The sequence below is a fragment of the Numenius arquata genome, chromosome 3, assembly GCF_964106895.1.
Source record: "Numenius arquata chromosome 3, bNumArq3.hap1.1, whole genome shotgun sequence".
Taxonomy (NCBI): domain Eukaryota; kingdom Metazoa; phylum Chordata; class Aves; order Charadriiformes; family Scolopacidae; genus Numenius; species Numenius arquata.
Genome location: NC_133578.1, coordinates 31,208,343 through 31,228,949, shown reverse-complemented (window position 1 = coordinate 31,228,949; position 20,607 = coordinate 31,208,343). Strand labels below are relative to the sequence as shown.

Sequence of the window (20,607 nt, the reverse complement as noted above, 5' to 3'; positions counted from 1 at the left end):
CTCACTGTGTTAGCTAGAAGTTACTCCTTTAATGCTTTTACCGTTCATTCATCACTTTATTGCCCATTTCACACCATGTAGCACAGTGGTTAGAAAGCACTAAGTAATTTTATTATTTTTTTAAACACAGTAACTTCAACATATTTAAAGTGCTCGGTTTCTTCTTTTATAGCATTTCAGAAACAATAGTTTTATATCAGTTATTAACTAAAAAATTGAAGAAACTGGTTCCAAGTGAAAAAGAGGTAGCACTGACAGAACAATTACTGTGCTGGTCTTCCCACTGATCTACACAGAATAGTTTTTGTTGATCTTTCATGAACATGCACTTACCTCGCATCTGGTGGGGTTTACTGACAATCTTAGAGAAGCAAAAACCAAAGAAGTCATGGGGAGGGAAAAAAAACAAACCCACTGTCATTGCAGAGATTTCCCATAGAACACTGGAAGAGAAGCATGAGCAGGATTATCCCCCTGGGTTATCCATCAGGGGGAAATAACCTAATTTGCTGACATAAAAAAATAAAATAAAGTTTTCATTTTAAAGTTGGTAGTGTGAAGAGGAAATAGCTGCACTTGCTATAGCACTTGGCTCATATTTAATTCAGCACGACCCTCTCTTCCCAGCCAGATACACAGTTCCCAATCCAAACTTCACGCTAGCCTAAACAAGTGAATTATTACAGCTTTCCTGATGGGCTACCTCAGCACTAATAGCTGCAACTGAGGGATTCAAAGGTTTCACTTGGCCTAAGGTGTTTAGATTAATAGTTGAATACTCCTTCACAAAATAAAAAGGAGGTTTGAAAAATACTTAGAATGACAGCCTGAACACTTGTGGCTTGATAGATCTTATGCTTTTTACATACGAAGTATGAAACACGTATTATTGAAAATCTTAATGTCACTATTAGATGACACAGCAGTGAATGCATTTGACCCACAGGATTTTTCTCCTTTTATTTCTCTTCTCCCTAAGAGCCCCAAATGGCTCCCAGCCTCCCCCGGGAGCACCGCAGTTACTTCTCACAAGCTGGGACATAAGCAGATGGCTCATACACTGATTGCTGCTCCACGAAGCTTTCCTTATTTACACTCACGTGTTGAAGGGGCCTGCGAACACCAAGCGAGCACTTGGAGAATGAAGAAGTGGCAGAATGAGGGATCAGCACAGTACTTCTCTGGACGCGCATATTGAGAAACTGCCGGTGGTTAGAGTGAACAGAGGTAGCAGCTGTGCAGGCTCAGTGCTGGAACGCAGCTTTGTGTAGCCCTGCAAGCTCTCTGAGCCTCTCCATTTAGTCCTAACGCACAAAGAATATGCTCTGTATGCCTCTGCAGAACAATTCAGATGGGGCCCTCGACATCACCAGTCCAACAAAGCCAAGAGGCTTCCCCAGCCTAACAGCCACAGAGATTCTGTCTCAGCAGTATGCACAAGCAATCCTTGTTCATTTTCAAACAACAATTTTGGGAGACCTATTTGTGATCCCAAATTTAAATTCTACCCTCAGAACGTACAATGATGCCCATCAGAATCGCTTGGCTGGTTCCATTCATGCCTATTCATTAAGATGGCCGAGCGCCCATTCACATGGGAGCAGACTATTTTCACTGTGTTGAACTGCCAAGAACAGGTTTAGAAGAACAATCTGCACAGTGTTGCAAGCCCCTGCTCCTCTGGAGAAAGTTTTTTTCCAGCACATTATTAAGACTACCTATCTATTTAGTCTAAGAGCTTTTGACAAGTTACAGTTCCCAAAAAAACCCAAAATCAACCACTGCTAGAAGTAACAGGCTGACCTAAATATGAGATAAATGCTGCGTTCCCCACACAGCACAAGTACTACCATCAGAGGGATTTCAGAGAGACAATGACAACCCATCTTTTCTGTGAGATGCTTATCTTTATTTTAGGAGGTTTTTGTAACCATCTACAATCCCTCTACAACAGGCTCCATGCCAAAAGGTGCAATGCACCCCCCTTTCATATGGTAACATAACGCATCTCAAACACCACTCCCTATAGATTCTGCATCTAATTCAGAACCGTGAACTTCATTTCAGATTCTAGGACTGAAGCTGGATGGATTTGCGGGCACACGCGTTGCACGTGTTTTACAGCTGCAGAAACAGCAATGTTGCCCAGCTGCACTGGGGCAGCGACAAACAAGGTTTTCTGCACAATACCTTCTTCAGCTAGGAAAGGGGTACATCATTTAACTTGCAGTCAAGCTGCTGCACAATTCTAAGCTTAACCTTGCATGATTAGCTTCTGCTTTTTTTTCCCATGCTCACTCTCAGTTTCACCACAAGAGGGAGCAGAAACTCCCCACACTTACTGCGAGGCTATTACTCAAAACATGACCCTTGGAACCACCACCAATGGTTTTCTTCGACCTCCTCAGAAACCATTACGGTTTCCCTAAACTTTAGTGAATGAGGTGGCATTCAGGAAAACATTCAGTTACTTCTAAGCATACATGGTGTCAGCCCAGCCCACATACCAAAACTGTTGTTCAGAAAAAATTCAGAGCACTCCAAAAAAGTAGAGTTGTAAGTGCAGGCACTGCAAATGTATGCCTCATTACATAAGAGAGACCATCTCCAGATCAAGCAGATTGTGCACTCCCTGCATATGAAGAAAAAACAAGAAAAAAAATCTACAAGATAAACATCTATCTATAACAAAGTTTATCAACATAGTTTTTATTAGTCTTACAGAAAGTGTGTGTATGTACACATGGACCGTTTCTGTAACATACGATTCTCTACTTTCACAGGAGCTTGCTGGATTGCAACGTGTTATTTTATCCATAATCATTCCTATAAGCTTTTTCTTGGATGCGTAACACCATTCTCCGCGCATAAAAATCCCTATATTCCTCAGGTAGTTCCTCAAGTGTTTTCAAGGCCCTGTCCAAGATCTGTATAGCTCTAGAAGCTGCAGTGGGATCTTTATTTCCGTAAGTGTCAGTCTTATCATAGGACTCAGCAGGAAGATGCTTCCAAAAGACATTCAGCGCCACTCCAAATTCCTCAGAAATTACATTGTGGAACCACAAAGCTGTAGAAAGAAGAATGTCTAAAATGAAAACTATTACCTGAAACTTCCGTGTGAGTCATGACAAGTGTCAGAATCATCCAAACTAAATATAGTTGAAGAAAAGCCTCAAATACTGTATTTTTTGTTTATTTGTAGATATTAATCCCTGAATATATTGCATTGTACCAAATTTAAGAAATTCTTTGAGGCGTTCACATTGATCCATAACTTCACACAAAAGTAACAATTGCTGAAGTATAAAGAGAGACTCAAAGGCAAACAAGCATTTGTAAGATGAAAATAAGACATTTTCCCTGTTCACTTCACTCATCTCTACTCTGAATGCAGAGTAACCTTGCACAGATTGTCCAAGCATTAATGTAAACCACCAGTGTCAGCCAGGTCACCCATGCAAGTTGTTTATCTTTTTATAGTAAAGTCATGAGGCTTTTCAACTGAATCATCATGGCTGTCATAAGGAAGCAAAGACATTTTTGCTTCATCGAGTACATTTTAAAAAGAAGTTTAATATGGCATATTTACCCTGTTTCAATTTTAAGCTAAAAGATTGAATGCTGTGCTTATTGCAGCTTAGTTGCTTGTATGTGCTAAAGACATCAGAAAAGCTTATTCTGAGAAATGAACAAGTTTCTTTCAGGTTAGGAAGAGGGACTGCTTCTACCTTCTCCATAATAACCACACACATTTCTCAAAGAACATCTCCTTTTTCAGCAATTAGCACCCCAGAATACTGAAAAAGCTATTACCTTTCTCTGGACTTAAAAATCCCAGTCAAGAATTCTAAAGAGTGCTGAGTGTCTCTTATTTGGACCAGCACACCTACTGGCAAAGACAAACTGGAATCTGTACTGCACGGAACAAACCAGAAATTATGTATGCCGACATTAGCAACAGCGTGACATACCTTTCACTAACTGTAACCAAAAGTTTCATCAGAAAGAAACACAAACGGTAAACTCAAAATTAAGTAACGGGTCCAAGGCTAAGAATCTATTTTAAATCTTCCTAAAAAGCTACTGCCTTCTTGTTTATGAGCCTTTTTATAGTGCCCAGACAATATGAAAAGCAGCAGAATAAGTATCTGCCACAAGCTCGTGATGAGTAAAAATCAAAAATTAGTAAGTAGGAATAGTGCAATAGGATTAATTCAAATGCCTCTCTCTGATCACCAGAATTGTCATCTCAGCCCAGGAAGCAGCTTTATATTTTCTGCTTGTGCAGAAAAATGATTAAGACTTGTCTTTCCATTCCCCAAAAGTGATTATAAATTTCTAGATGGCCCAATAACTCTACCACCCTTAACTCTTTTCAAATCACATGCCTCACAGTTCTTAAGAGCTACAGAAGAACAAAAATGATACTTCACTCAAATTCTGTCATTAGAAAATGTAGGTCGCTGAAGTAATTTCAGATTTCACAAGTTGATTTTATAGTACTAATCTATTAAGACACAAATTCAGAAGCATACAGTGTAATCTTAAGCAAAGGTAAGATTTGTAGGTAGATATAATAAGACCTTTTATTAGGCTAATTACTACACTTGGGAGAAGTAGACAAGTTTTGATAATGTCTTTAGATGTTCCTACTTATAACACAGAAATGCTTTAGTAACCTCTTACCAACCCTAGAAATGAAAAATTTTAAACAAAACTTTAAAACTCAACATAGTCAGGAACTATTTGTTACTTACCTGGAATAAATAACACATCTCCTGCTTCCAGAAAACATTGATAGCGCTTGGCTTTCACAAAAAGGGGATATTTCTCTAAGTCTGGGTTATCCACATCCAGCACCTCTGATTTAGTACCTAGGGAAGTTTTCAGAAGTAACGAATAAACGTTCCTACTCTTCCAACAGTAACAAAGCATTATCACATTGCTGGAAATGCCAGTTCTTGAATCAAATTTAATACTGGTTTATCATTCCATAACTCTTCTAAAAAGCAGGCAAACCTGATGGCACTCCTTATTTAGTGAAGAGACATGCTCTCCTGCCGTCTATATTTCTCCTGTAACTGCAACCTTATTAACACTAAAATACACTTTCCCTGACATTTAAAAGGCCATTTTGAATCCAGAGAGAGCACTGTACTCCTCCACAGTTAGGGACTGAAAACAATACCCGGCAAAGCTGCTGTGCTCCTTTGCACATTTCCTAACCTGCCCTACTAAAATAACGATTAGCTTTGACCAAAGCAAACAGCATCAGAATTGTGGGACCAAATGACTTCTTTTATATCAAGCTGTCTGTTAGTGATTTTTTTTTTCTGCAGTGCAAAACTTGTGAGCTGGAACGGCAACTACAATCACCAAATTCTGAACTAGATAAACGTGACATGCATACCTGATAAATATAAATACGGTGCATCTCGAGGACTGTACAAAACAACTCGTTTTTTCCCCGTTACTTGGATTAAGAAGTTATCCATTACCTGGAATAAGCATAGTAAGAGAGATGTCAGCCAAGAGTTAAGAATGAGTACATAGCCTGCAACTAATCTAAGATATCATCAGCTTAAAAGAGGGAATTATTAAAATGTTCATATGTTAAGAATTAGCTAAAAGAGCTTCCATGCATAGTTAATCTAAAAATCAAGAATGTGAGTTACGTTAACCTCTTAGCTGCATGTTCTTGACAAATAGTATATTTGGAAACACAATATTGCTTTCCAACAATTTTATGTTTTTCCTTAAATAGGAATCAAGTTCTTCCATCTTAAAACACAAAGACATACCATACTTTAGATGTATAAACCAGCAAAATATAAAACAAAATATATTTGGGATTCCTTTTCTATTTCAGTGCTACCTCTACCTCATTTTACTGACTTTTTATTGATAAAGGATTCTTTTTCCTAATTACAATGCAGAAACCTATTTTTCTTATAAATCCATTTATTCATAAATGCACTGCACAATGCAACTGTGAGATAATCTTATTTGGAATCTACCACATTGCAGCAACAAACCACCCAAATCATTGTACAATTACCAACAATCTGGCCATTAGAACTGAAAAAAAGAAGATAATCTTGAAGATGAAAATGTTGAAATTTACTGTGTTTCAGATTTTTAACTGAAACTCAAAACAGTAAAAAAATATGTGAAGTTTGTCATTAACTGATCTTTGTCAGAGATTTTCACCTTCATATCTCAACTCTGTACTGCCATCTGCAACATTTTATGCTAAACACATGTATTACCTACATCATAATGTGTCCATAATTGTAATCCAGCTGAGCTGATGCGGAAGACACTAGAGAAAAACTGTTCCTTCTCAAAATACTCTGGAATCTGAATATCTTCTGCCAAAATAGGGAACTGCTTTCTGATATCTGCAATATCCTGAAACAAAAAGGACATAAATCTTGGAGAACCATATATGCACACTAAAGTAAGGGAGCACTCCACTATCATTTCCCATCATATGAAACACAGGGCTAGAACTTCAGCATTGGTGAACAGCTGAAAATAGCAATGCTTTTTGGTGGTCACCCTTTCAGCATCAACTTGGTCAATGATATTAAAAAGAACAGCCAGGGAGCTGCTTGGAACTGTGGCTGCTGAAAATCACACTGAAGAAGCAAGAGATTATCAGAAATCCTTTTAGTTTACAACAAAAGCAAATGGGAGGTGAGGAACATACTCTCTTCAGTGATCAGCTAAGCTCTTGTGTAACAGCAACTATTTTAGACACTTAAGTTTAAATATTCTGACCCAATCCATTCAAATTCAGAGACCAAGCGACCATAAGCAAGGTGTATGCCTGTACTACACAGCCAACAGATGACAACAGGCTTAAAAAAATACTCCTAAACTGCTACTTCACAATATTAGAACTGTAATCTCAAGTAACTCACCTTCCTAGCATCCTCACCCACTGATCGCAAATAGTACTTTTCATCCTGAAGAGAAAACAAAAACCAAAGAGAGTTGTTTTGGTTTTCTAATATGAATTACAAGCACACTTAAACAGAGAACCTGACTTTTCTCATCAATCTAATGCAGGGCTTCATTGAAAAACAGTACAAATAAATGGCACTTACAAATTCAGCTACCTTGTTTTACTGCCTTTACTCTACTGCTCCCTGCTGTTCATCTCAAGACATAGGAAAAATATGTCATTTAACTGTGAGCAGGAGTGAAGTAGGGGGAGACTTGCCAACTGCTTTAGCATTGCTGTTACTGAACAGATTCAAAGCGAATGCAAATTATAATTAAAGTTCTTCAGCACGCTGATGAAGGAAGCTATTTCAATTGGCTTCAATGTATTCTATGTAGCATAAAAGGTGAAAAGCATGTCTGCATTGAAAACTGTTTGCTTCCTAATCATAGTTACTTGAAAAATCTCTAATTTGAACAGTTACATAAAGAGAGCCACACATTTGCTACTCACAAACTGTTACAATAAATCTGTATTTGTATTTTGATAGCAGATGTAATCAAATCGCTTAATGATATCTTCTTGCAAAACCAACACATTGCAAAAACTAAATTTATTGCAATAACTAAATGATAGTTATTATTCTAAAGCAAGGTTTGATTTCTCAATTTTATCCTGGATTTTTTTTGTCACGTAAGCAGTTTTTGTTAACAGAAACAGGACCACTGAAGTTAACCACACTGTACACACGCAAAGCAATTTCCAAGAAAAATTATGTTTTCCCTACACTTTTTCCCATGGCTTCAAGCCGCACAAAACAGTTAAATCTAAGATTAAGCGCTTTACTGGAGTAAGACTTTAAATTACAAATCATTGTTTTCCCCTCCATATACTGACAAAATAACCGATACAAGTAACTGTCTCACTAAGGAAATTACCTCAGAAAGAAAGTATTCCTTGTGTTTGACTTCAGCTGCTCTTCGTACAAATACATCAAAAGGCAGAGTTCTGAAATATAAATACTTAAATTTATACAATGAATCAATGTAAAAACACATGGTCTAAATGCCAGGTTTAAAATTATGAGCTCTCTTACCATATCTGGTATAACTGAAGATGCAATATGCTGCCTTTTTTTTTTAACATAGTGACTAATCAGTGTTTGCAGCGGATGTTTGAAGAGTCCTATTGAGAAACAAATCCTACGCTTACAAGTCTCTGCTTTAGTAAATTGCTCCAGTATAGTTGCAAACAGAATCATGTAATTGCTGATGCTGGAAGGTCCTCCAGTCTAATCCCCTTCCCAAGAGCAGGGTCAACGACAGCAGATTGCCCAGAACAGCATCCAGTTGGGTTTTGCATATCTCCAAGGATGGAGACTCCATAACCTCTCTGGGCAACCTGTTCCATTGTTTGACCACTCTCACTGTAAAAGAGGGGTTTGGTTTTTTTAAATAGTTTAACAGAATTTCCTGTATTTCGACTCGTGCCCATTGCCTCTCATCCTGCCACCATGAGCCACTGAGAAGAATCCGGCTCCATTTTCTTTACTCCCTTCACCAGCTATTAATACACTTTGATAAGATTCTCCCTTAAGCTGAATGATTTGAGTCATGGTGCAAGAAATTTCTTCATTGTCAAATTAGACTCCAACTGTGGCCAACACCTGACAGTACTTGCTTAGACTATTTCTCTAACAGTGTGTCATTTTCATGCTCGTTTACTGTACATTTTTATAAATTTGCAGAAAAGCTTAGCATCAAGAAAACTACTGCTGGTGACATACGTATGTTTATATATATGCATTCTCTTCTATAAATTTGTGCATGAACACAGCTACCTATCTCAATTTGTGGATCTTTAAAATTTATTTCAGTTATCTGATTTTTTTTTAAATATGTGCTATATAAGCTGAGCAAAACACAGGAATCTTGATATTTTCAAGTGTTTCTTTAGAGTTTTCCTTGAATTTATTAAATACAAGTTTAGAAGATTCAAAAATAATCACTGGGCATTAAAGCCCTGTCCCTCTAAAGTCAATAAGAGTGTTATATATTTATTTAAATAACGGGAGCTTTTCATAAGGGTTACAGATTTTGGCATCAGTTCATAGCTGAATGCAAACCAAGTACAAGTAGTAATATGACATGCATTCCTTGTTATGAATTCAATGTTACGTTCATTCAATTCGCCATCTCACATTGCCACTGGATAACAAATGTATTGCATATAAACAGCACATTGCAGAGCAGTCACCAAGTACCCAGAGTTAAGATGAAACTATCCTCAAGCAAAATTTTTCGTGATCCTACTACACCTTCTACCAGAATGCGACCTGCATCTGACAGCACACAGACCATGTCTCTAAACATTTTAGGCTTGTTTGTAATAGTCAAATACAACAATCACCCAAGTCAATGGAAAAACAAACAAACAAACAAAAAAAACAAACAAAAACTAACCCTCTAACTTCAGCCGAACTGTTGTATCATGCTTATTTACTGAAGAAAAGTGAGAGCACACCTCCATGACAGCTTAAACTGATGCACGCTGGTGCTGCCACAGCTCTGCCCTTGCTGTCTACCCTAATCATCACATCTCCTCCCTTACGCTAGCACTGGCACTCATCTGACCTCATGGTGAACCTGCTAGCAAAGCTAAAACAGCAGAATAACATTCAGGTTTCGGCAGCACATCACAAAGTGGCTGAATGAACTCCAGAACCAACACAAAGACAAGGGCAGGAGCACGCAACTTACAACAGGACTGCAGTATTACTCACATGTGTCAGTTTAAAATCATGGAACTGCATGTTAAATCCTCAGTGTTTCTATTCTTTTAGTTCTACTTATTCTCCCTTCACATCAGAATGAGAGGCTTGCTGTGGAAAAGGTCAAAGCTTCCTGAATTTCAAGTAAAGTAGGTGAAACTCCTAACACCTGCTATAACGAAGGGTCATCAGAGCACCTCCACATGGCTGTCTACAGACCTGCTAAAACTAGCCTGCTGGATCAACTGTGTGAACTCACAGTAAGAGATATTATAATAAGAAACAAGGTAGAGCAGGGAAAAGGAAATATGGAGATAGGGCAAAATCATTCAAGTACAACCTAATTTCAAAGATTCAAAAGTTCAGTATGCATTGAGCAGAGTATAGCATGATTATAAGGTGTTTCTTCCCCTGAACAGGCTCCACTCATAGAGACTTGTAGCTTGTTTACACTTACAACGTATGCTTCAGCCTTCTTAAAAGTTTAACAGACTGAACACATCTTGTTCCCACTTAGGGAAAAAAAAAACCAACAACTGAAATAAAGGCATTTACCCTTGAAGGGCAACACAATGACTGTGATTAGACGAACTCTGAGGAAATGTTTTGGCAGCTACATGAGAGGAACTTCAGAGAAGATCAAGAGTTTATGTGACCCATATCAAGATTAAAGAGCTGGTGAAACGTGTGGTAGCCAGTAGTTTGAACATTCTGAGAAAGAACTGCACAGGCAAACTTTGAAAGGAGCTTGGTTTTAATTAGTAACATCCCCCTAGAGTGGAATAGCACGCCTGCCACATGCCAACATTCAAAGAGGTTCAGACACACGCCAAGTCAAAAACTAGCGCTATTCAGAAACACTGAAAATGCACCATATAATTAGAACAAAATAGCATATCATCTAGTATCAAGTGGTTTTGGTTTTTTTTTTTTTAACTAATGCCAGGAAACATCAGGCTCAAATTTCCTACAAGAATGGTCCATCAAAATACTTCTTCATGCCATCACTTTTAAGGCCTTGTTTGGCTCCTCCTTTCACCCTGTCGCAAAACACCCATTCAGGGTATTGAGATATTTATGGAATGAAAAGAAGAGGGGGAAATCAAGGACAGCACTTTGATATGTAATTTAAAGTTTTCACAAAGTATCTTCATATTTTCACCCTCAGCTTCAAATAGATGCACTGTATGTCTGAAAGTTAGAAGCACATGCCTTTAAAATATGAGAGTCCTTGGAATAAAGTACCTATACACAAAGTTCTTACTGAGGAAGTCCATCTGTGGCATTGCAGAAACATGAATTTTTACTTCTTTAGATCCTTCAGCGTTGCTCAGGTAATCTACTGTCCATTTCGTTATGCAAGTGCCCAGTTCCATTCCTTTCAGCACTACTGGCATTCTCTAAGGAACAAAAAAAAAAATTCAATGGAGAAATGATCGTAGCATCCAGTGGAAAAAAAATCAGTATTAGTTTTTCAAACAAAGTACACACAAACAAGACAGCTGAATCCCAGGACCCGCTACACAAAGTCACAGCTGATTTGGTCACAAATGAACAAAGTGAATCAGAATGCTGAATGTAGAAACAAAACACAGTAGACTGCGAGACTGTTCCTCTAGTTACTACATCCTCTTTCCTAGCAGGGTAAGGAAGGATATGGAGAGGCAAAGACTTAATTTTAACACTCAACTTTGTGCTGGAGCATTAAATATTGCAGCCAGGCTAAGGAATAGTTTTAGCCGTTCTAGCCAGAGCTGAGCAGAAAACAGACAAAAAACCATACAGTTAAGGTGTAGACTGTGAGCTACGGTGGTGCTATACGTTCTCACGAAACAAACTCTTTCCACCTGTATTAATGCTCCACGATGCTGACAACCATGAAAAGGCTCGATCCAGTGCACACAAAAGAATCAGAAGGAAGACATTTTTGCTTTGAATCGGGACCTCAAAGGAAAAATGAAGCAGCGACGACAAAACAACAAAGCCAGCAACCATCACACTTTTTTTTAGCCACTGTCCAAGAAGATGAACTCGCAGAGAGATCACTTGTCCGAGCGTTTCAGCAGCTCAGAAGAGATCTGCCTGCAGAAAATCTTCCTTATTCCAAGATTGCTCCTGGCTCACACTCAATTTAGTGGCTCGAGGTATCTCTTAGGAATCACAGCAAACCCCGAACCTGCGGCCTGCCAGCACCAGCTCTGCCGGGTGACCCGGTGCCACTGCCAATGTCCCGTCCCAGCCCGCTCCAGCGGGGCCCCGCTCACCCCACCCAGCGACGCGGCGGCTGCCCCGGGCCCGCCGCGGCTCCCGAAGCCGCCCCTCCCGCCGCACGGGCGCGCCCAGGCGGGGGGCGCAGGGCCGCACCCGGGGGTAAACGTCTCGCAGGAACTGCTCCCGTGTGACGGCCGCCAGCACCTCCACCGGCACCACCGGCTGCTCCCGCCGCTCCATGGCGGCTTCCGCGCCGGCGACCCGCGTCCGACTCCCGCCGCTTCCCCCCGGAAAGGAGAGCTCGCGCAGAAACGTTCCCGGCCGCCTCCCGCTAGGCAGGGGCCGGGGAGGTAGCAGGTTCCTCCCCTTCGCCAGGAGACGGCTCCCGCGCTGACACCGCGCTCCTCCGAGCCGCCGCCATCGAAACCGCCAGTCACCGGGACCTCCGCCGCCTCCGGAGGACGCCCCTGTTTCCCGCGGAGCGGGCGCCGCGGCCGGACTGACGGGGCGGGGGGACAGCGGCCATTATGGCGCTGCGCGCGGGTCCCCGCTGCGGCTGTTGGCTGGCGCGCGCCCTCGCGGTACCGGGGGCGGCTCGGTTTCCCCCGCCGCCCGCGGCCGCCTCGGCCCTGCAGCTGGCCGGGCTGCGGCCGCTGCAGCCCGCCGCCCGGTTCGCCAGCAGCGCCGGGCAGGGGCCGGAGGTCGAGGGTCCGCAGCGGCGGGTGTTGGTGGTGAGGATCACCAGCCCCTTCGCCTGGCTCCGCACCCGCTTCTATTACCTCCTCATCCGCCTCTACTTCGACCAGGAGTTCAGCGTGGAGGAGTTCACGCGTGGGGCCAAGCAGGTGGGTGCCGAAGGGTCAGCGGTACTGCTTTCTCCTTAGGGAGACAAGAAGGGCCGGCCGGCCTGACGGGAAAGGTGCCCGAGCCGGGCTGGCAGCGCCCCGGCGGCACCTCAGGGCGGCCCCGCCGAGCCTCCCCGGGGGGCTACCGGTGCCCGGGTTTGATCGCCCATGCGGACATCCTGAAGTCTGCCGTCCTTCGGTTCTCTGAAACCCCTGTGGGAAATAGGTGGAGTTCCCCACTTTGGGCTCCCAAGAACCTCACTTCTGGAGGAGATGAGAATAATCGGAGGTGCGCTTTTCTTTTGTAGTAGGGCTACAAAGATGATTAGGGGCCTAGAACATCTCTCTTATGAGGAAAGGCTGAGGGACTTGTGTCTTTTTAGTCTGGAGAAGAGAAGACTGAGGGGGGATCTCATCAATGCCTATAAATACCTAAAGGGTGGGTGTAAGAGGAAGGGGTCAGTCTTTTGTTGGTGGTGCTCAGTGACAGGACAAGAGGTAACGGGCACAAATTTGAACATAAGAAGTTCCACCTAAACATGAGGAGGAACTTCTTTACTTTGAGGGTGGCAGAGCACTGGAACAGGCTGCCCAGAGAGGTGGTGGAGTCTCCTTCTCTGGAGACATTCAAAACCTGCCTGGACACGTTCCTGTGCAACCTGCTCTGGGTGGACCTGCAGGGGGGTTGGACTAAATGATCTCCAGAGGTCCCTTCAAACCCCTATCATTCTGTGATCCTGTGATTTTTCTGGCTTTTCGTGTTTTGATTTCCCAGATGCCAGAATTAAAATGAGCTGATTTATTCATTCCACAAAGTAGTATGAAGAAGAGCACTTCTGGATATTTTAGAGACTTGCCAGGGGAAATGTGCCTCATCTTAGCTGGTTTTCATAGAATCATAGAATGGTTAGAGTTGGAAGGGACCTTAAAGATCATCGAATTCCAACCCCCCTGCCATGGGCAGGGACACCTCCCACTAGACCAGGTTGCTCAAAGCCCCATCCAGCCTGGCCTTAAACACTTCCAGGGATGGGGCATCCACAACCTTCCTGGGCAACCTGTTCCAGTGTCTCACTACCCTCACAGTATAGAATTTCTTCCTAATATCTAATCTAAATTTCCCCTCTTCCAATTTAAAACCATTACCCCTTGTCCTGCCACTACACTTCCTGACAAAGAGTCCCTCTCCGGCTCTCCTGTAGGCTCCCTTCAGATATTGGAAGGCTGTTATGAGGTCTCCCTGGAGTCTTCTCTCCTCCAGGCTGAACAACCCCATCTCTCTCAGTCTGTCCTCGTAGGGGAGGTGCTCCATCCCTCTGATCATCTTCATGGCCCTCCACTGGACCCGCTCCAACAGGTCCATGTCCTTTCCCTAAAATGACAAAGCTTGGGCAGGCATAGAGCTGGTACATATATTTGTTTCTCCAAATTTATGACCCCAATAAGCTTTGTCAACAAAATGTGTCAGAGGTAACGATCTCAAAGCTAATAATGTAATAATTACAGAGTTGCCTGCTGTGAAATTAAAGAAAACCCCAAACAAACAAAAAAAACCCTCAAAACAAAACAAAAAAAACAAAACACACCAAGTGATAGGGGCTCAAATCTTAAAATGCTTAGGATCAATTCGTGAGAAACAAAAAACCCTGCACTGAATTCATTGCTGTGCTTGCAGAACCACTTGTTTTACCTCACCCTGGGTTTTTTTGTTTGTACTTGCTGTGGAGCCCTAAACACTCTGTCAGCATTTCACAAGTACAGTATTTGAATATGTAGAGGCATTATTGCATATATTGTAACTATACCTGCAAACTTGAGGAGAGAAGGGGGGTTGAGTTTCCTGAAGTTTATAGACTAAACCAGATTTATAAAAAAATTTGTGATAAACTGGAGCTTCTGTTTTGACTGAAACCAGGAGATGGGCTGGGAAAAGGAGCAGGGGAACAAAATATTTTAATGGAAAGACACAGACTGAACTATCAAAAAGAGAGTGAAAACAACTCATATAGATAATTGTAATGCTTTTTTTTTTAGTAAGCTATGCATTCACTTGCCTGTTATCAAAAGGTTTGAATCTTTAAATGACAAACCGTAAAGAGACTTTGGTTTTATCTGTTCATGTAATCACTTTTTTAATGCTGGAGGGCATCCATTCCAACAGTGATATACTCTGCAAACATGGAAGTCTTAAATCATGGAATAGTTGGGTAGCTTGTTGCATAATGATGGATTTGTCTGAAAAGTAGGCCAACCTAATGTTATTTGATTTGTTCATTTATTTATCTTTTTTTTTTTTTTTGGTAGGCCTTTTCTGTTGTTTCAAAGCTGCTGTCTCAGCGTAAACTTGACCTGCTGGATGAACTTGTATCAGCAGAGGTAACTGCTTTCCATCTCTTATTCTAGCAATTGATTTTCTGTTACGAAGGAACATACGTTCAGCCTGTCATTATCTGCAGATAGTGCCAGTTTGGTTTGATTTGGGAAAAAAAGCATAACGCGGAACAGGGTAATTGTTTGTCCTGCAACTTTTTTTTGTCTTAATTTCAAGGCACGAAACTTAATTTGAAGTTATTGTATAGAAAAAATAAAAAAATTTTCTTGCCGTTGAGCATTAGGGCCAATTGCTGAGAAGATTGCTGAGGCACCAGAAAGGATTGAAAGGCAGTGGGTTCTGGATGGCAGGCGGAACAGCGTACCTCTGTCGGTGTAGGCAGATAGCTGACACTTTCAGTCTGTGCACCAGAATTCAGATGAAGAAAGAAACTGCTGTGTGCTCATCCCTGCCGCACTAATACATTCCCACCCCCAAGCAGATCATACAGCCTGTTACTGGTCTCAACTGGAAGGCCTCAGTCTTGTGTCATGGTCTCAGGGATATGGCTGACCTGGCTAGTTAAACATCGGTGCTGTGTGTTCTGTGTTTTGATGAATTTTATTTGCTGAAGTTGTCTTGGCCTTCCCAGGGGACGGAGGTAGCAGATGCATCAGAGTCAAGTGGAGGAGATACTTCAGGTCTATGTCTGCCTTGTTACTGGATGTGAGCTTGGCCTGCCCTATTGCTACCCATGACTTTGCAGCAAAAATTTTGGTGCTGTTCTAGTGCATCCCCACTGGACAATCTTGCCTCCTCTCTCTGAGCAGAGATAGCAATAAAATGTGAGTTTGTTTCTTATAGTTGTTTTGAAAGAGCATCTCCTCTTCCTCTGCTCATCTTAAAATCTTCAGGTGATATGGTTAACATTGATCCAGAGACCTCATGTAACCAGAGCACGTAGTAGCTGAGGCTGTGATACCACACGACTTTGTTGTTGCTTTGGCCAGTGAATTTTATACTGGCAAAATGTACTAGAAACCAATGTGTTCTAGTGAAGATCACCTCTTGCTTCCATGTGACCTCTGGATTTGTTTGTTATTTTAAAATGGCAATTCAAGTTAGGCTAAAAACTGAGTATGAGTTAAAAGTAAGTGCTGGACAGCTTCATCCTTACTTGTGATGTGTCTTTCTCATGTGGTGTTTGAGGTGATGTGTCTGTTTAGTTTGTGCATCACACCCTTTTTCTACTTAACACCACTGTGCAGGTCTTAGGACACTCAAATACTATGGACGTGAACGCAATACGGAACTTAAGTCCAAGAGCAATGATTTTTCAGTCTTTTCTGATGGTGTATAAACTTCTAAAGGAAATGTGGATGATGAAATGGCAAAGATAAACTTAGTTGTAATGCCACTGATTTTCAAAGAAATTTGTGAAAGATAACTAAGAAATAATTGAATCAATAGTTAAGGAATATACACATAGTGAGAAATCAGCAGTGAGAAGGCAGAGTGTAAGTATGATTGTGGAAGCAAGCTTAATTGGTATTTTCTGGCCTTGCTTTGCAACTTCTGTTTTGACAGTACCTTTTCTACACATTTTTTTAAAATACTTTGTTTTCATTGGTTTGAGTATCAAATTAATCTTTTTTAATATTGCTGAAATAGGGTTTGGAAGTGCTCAAACCTTCCCAGTGCTTTTTCAGTTCCACTCTTTTATATGTTATACAAATGTTTTAGCAATGTAGCTCATTTTATTGATTGCAGGAGAAAAGATTGTTACTTCAATTTCCTAATCAAAAGGTAACAGTTTTTCTGAATTTAGGTACTTCAGGTGCTGAAGGAGAAGATTTCTTTGCTCCCCGACAACCACAGGGATGCGTTAGCAGCTGACATTGATGCAATCATGTACACAACAGAAGGAGACGTTCGCATTTACTATGATGATGATGGTATGTTTAGAATTCTAAAACATTTCAGCAATGGGCAGTCTTATTTCCCGGTTTTGCTATTAAGCTGGCATTCTTCCTACAGATGTGGTTTTGAGTACTGTTTCTCATTTCTTGTTCTTCTGTTTGTAGTTCATTTGTATATAATTCCGTGATTTCCTCTTAAACCAGAACTTGCGAGATTATTGTCATGGTACTGTTTTGACTTCTGTTTAGGTCTTGTTCATTCGTCTTCTTTTGCAATTTCAGATTTCTACATCATTAGTCCTTAGCAATCTCAAACCGCTCAAAAACAATTATTCTACTATATGCAGAAAGCTGTTGCTTCAGCAATGAAAGTGTATCTTCCAAGAAAAATAATGAAGGCTGGATAATGAAATAAATCTTGCTATCTTCACTTTTATTCTGGTTTCATTGAATACATTTTGTTCTAGGACTTCTTGAGTTTTTTTTTTTTTTTTTAAGCTAGTGATGAGCTCAAACAAGTTTTTGTTTTGATTGAATACCAGCATTATGTGCCCACTTCACTATCAAACACAGTTGAGATGGTTTAGGTGATTGCACAGCCTGTCCCAAGGAGTGATGGTGGATTCCTGCCCACAGACCATGCCCCGTTTGTATACCAACCATGACTTCTGTGGTACGGAATATTCCTTTGGGCAGCTTGTCCTGTCTATGCTCCCTCTCAGCTTCTATGGGAAGCTGAAAAAGTCCTTGACTAATATAAAAATTACTTAGCAATGACTAAAACAATATGTGTTATCAGGATATATCCAAAACACAGCAGCTACTAGAAAAAAAAAGTTAACTTCATCACAGCTTAAACCAGGACACCACTCTACATACTTTTGTAGTATCGGTGGTTGGCTTTGGACCTTGTGGTAACCAGCTTTTTTTCATATGGTTTGATTATGTATGATGCCACATAATACTCATAGTAAAATACATACCTTTCTACAGAGTGTATTTTTATTGTTGCTAAACAACACAAATATGGCTTTATTGTTCATTATTCTATCGTGCATTCTTTATGGCTGAAGTCAGCTGCCCTTCCAGGGTCTCACCAGAATATATGCTAGATAGCAAATAGGTATATTTGACCAATGAGAAAAATGAGATCTACCTTATGCTTTGATTTATTTCCAACAGGAAGAAAGTTTGTTAGTATCCTGATGCGCTTTTGGTATCTGAATGGTGCTAACCTACCTGATGAAGTACCAGGTGAAACCAAAGTTTTTCAGATTGTGTTTGGAGATGAAAGCACAAAAGAAAAGAGACGTCTCTTCACAGCAAATTATGAGTAAGTTTTCTTGTCCTTTTATTTTCCTCCATGTACATGGGTTATATGTGTGGAAAGCAGTTTGGGAACTGAAACCATTTACACTGTGCCAGTGCAGAACGTGGTATGTTTTATTTTACCTTGATTCTAATCTAAGTTAGTTCTCATCCAGCTTTCCAGTTTTTGTTCTAGGGCCAAATTTTTTAAATACCCCTTAAAGTCATTATGTTATTACCTTGCTTCTGAGTTGAGATTAATAGGAACTTTCCCTCTGTCAGGAAGAGCAATAGTTGGAGCGTAGAATGAGGTTTCTGATCCTTTCCTGTACTGCTCCTGCAGCTTTCAGTAAATAGGCCAATATCAGTCCTTGTTTCCCATTTCCTGTAGCACAGCTAACAGCAGTGCAGTTAAGCTAAGAAGTCAAGTGTGGTCCTGTTGACTTGTCACTCCCCACACAAGTCGGAACTGCAATTAGCTGAAAAATTAGCTCATGAAAGAGGAAATTTTTTAGCCAAATGCTTTCTGTGGGAAGGCAGAACAAAGCAAGCATTATCTGGTGTTCACATAATTCATGTTCTCTGATCCAAGCCCTCAAAGCACACATTAGGTAGATGAATTTTGATGGACATGCTTCTAAATAATGTCTGAATTAGTGTACAGGTCTTGCAGAGTTATCTGCATGGTTGTCAAAATGTTCTGAAAATAACATTCTCAGAAGTTGGAAAAAGGGAGGATTTTGTGAGAGAAATGCAATATAATCAATGACTTCTGCACCCATGTTTGAAATGGAGAGACTATGGGGTCTAGGTCAGGAGCTCTGAAGCAAAGGAAACACTCTGAGGACACCAGTGCTTTTCGCCTGGATGGGTTTTTGTGGATCCATCCCTTAGCTGAATTCAGCTTCTTTTTTTTAGAGTTGGAGGCTTCTGAGGCTCCATTAACCTCAAGGTCCTCCCCTTAAAGCCCTAAATATCTGTTCCTAGTCACCAGCAGAGAGATCTTTGCAAGTATGTGTTCCTTCTGCTATTTACAGTGCTAACTTAAACTCAAATGGGCAAAGATACCACAGGCCTTGGAAGCCTAGTGTTAAGTATTTGTGTGTTTGGAGAACACAGTTTCCCGGAATGGGTTTGCATGTAACTGCAAAGCAATGAGGTTATACTGCTCTTGTCCACAACATGCAGGTTACTTGGGAGCATGAATATTCAGCTTGAGGCTCAGACTTGGAAGAGGAAGATTCTTTGAAAATAGGGGTGGATGTTTTCATTTTCCTATCAAAAACTGTGGAATCTTCTTTCAGGGAGACTCGGTACTACTGTTGACTAGGATCTTTGATATATTTCTGAAAATATATTACTTTTTAAAGTATAGTTCAGTAAAAATGAAAATTTTCAGGTAGAATGTGTAGCATGATTACCCTTTACAGTTACCATCCCATTAAATGAAACCTTTTACTTAGAGATGAAGATTTGCCACGAAGCTATATTCAGAGTTACTGCTATGAAAACTGGGTGCTCTCTTGATATCGGGGTCTATACTGTTCCTGCTTGATCCTGTCTGTGGGATCTGAACTAAAACACTGTCAAGTCAGTGCACTTTGTTTCTTTCTATAGAGTTAATTTTGATCTTCCATTTTGGTGTATAAGCATCAGAGTCTAAGGAGCTTTAACAGGAACAACTTTCAAGTGAAATATTTCCTCATGATTTCTTGTTGGGGTTAGTAGCTCTTTAAGGATCTTAAAGCTCCTCATAACATCTTTAAGGATCTTAAGGATCAAGTAAATTTTAACAACTCTTCACTTACTGTTTTTCCTTTTTCAGGTTTCAAAGAGAATTTACAGAAGGAGCAAAACCAGACTGGACAATTACACGGATTGAACATCCAAGGCTATTAGAATAAATGCCTTACACAGTCTTTTTATGTACCATTGTAAATGTTTTGATGTAACAAGTATCAGGCTTTTTTTGGTCTCTTTTTTCTCTTCCTGCCTTCTTCTCCAAAAGAGGGATGAATTTTGTACGTTTGATTTCCCAAAATTGTTTCTGAAACTTACACTATGCTGCAGCGTCATAATAAAGCCTTTTCCCTGGAACAAGCTAGTACAAGTTTATTTGCTCATCCAAAGCATTTACACAGTGCAGTTTCATGCAGGCCAGTATTACGGGTATGTCAGCTTCTTACATTCTGAGAAGAAATGGTACTACTTGAAGATGAACAACACTTTCATGGCTGGTGGCCCTTCTGAGTTATTTTCATATGTTTCTTTTTTCCCTAGGGACTGTACAATAT

General features: G+C 40.7%; 2 protein-coding genes across 3 annotated transcripts; one reads left to right on the top strand and one right to left on the bottom strand.

Moving 5' to 3' along the window:
• Positions 1–2,679: 2,679 nt before the first annotated feature.
• TYW5 (tRNA-yW synthesizing protein 5) lies at positions 2,680–12,820 on the bottom strand. Of its 2 annotated transcripts, none has more exons than XM_074145264.1 (8): positions 12,710–12,820; positions 10,965–11,119; positions 7,888–7,957; positions 6,927–6,971; positions 6,274–6,411; positions 5,411–5,498; positions 4,758–4,874; positions 2,680–3,067 (listed from the first exon to the last, which is right to left on the bottom strand). In XM_074145264.1, exons 2-8 carry the CDS (start codon positions 11,114–11,116, stop codon positions 2,811–2,813), a joined length of 867 nt encoding a protein of 288 aa, XP_074001365.1. In that variant the 5' UTR covers positions 11,117–11,119; positions 12,710–12,820; the 3' UTR covers positions 2,680–2,810. The 2 variants fall into 2 exon arrangements, with proteins under 2 accessions (XP_074001365.1, XP_074001364.1); XM_074145263.1 differs by lacking the exon at positions 12,710–12,820 and adding an exon at positions 12,084–12,189 and having other exon boundaries at positions 2,697–3,067.
• Positions 12,057–20,408, top strand: MAIP1 (matrix AAA peptidase interacting protein 1). Its single transcript, XM_074145266.1, has 5 exons — positions 12,057–12,775; positions 15,080–15,151; positions 16,915–17,041; positions 18,188–18,338; positions 20,139–20,408. The coding sequence occupies exons 1-5, from the start codon at positions 12,458–12,460 to the stop codon at positions 20,215–20,217; spliced, it is 747 nt and encodes a 248-aa protein (XP_074001367.1). The 5' UTR covers positions 12,057–12,457; the 3' UTR covers positions 20,218–20,408.
• Positions 20,409–20,607: the final 199 nt, after the last annotated feature.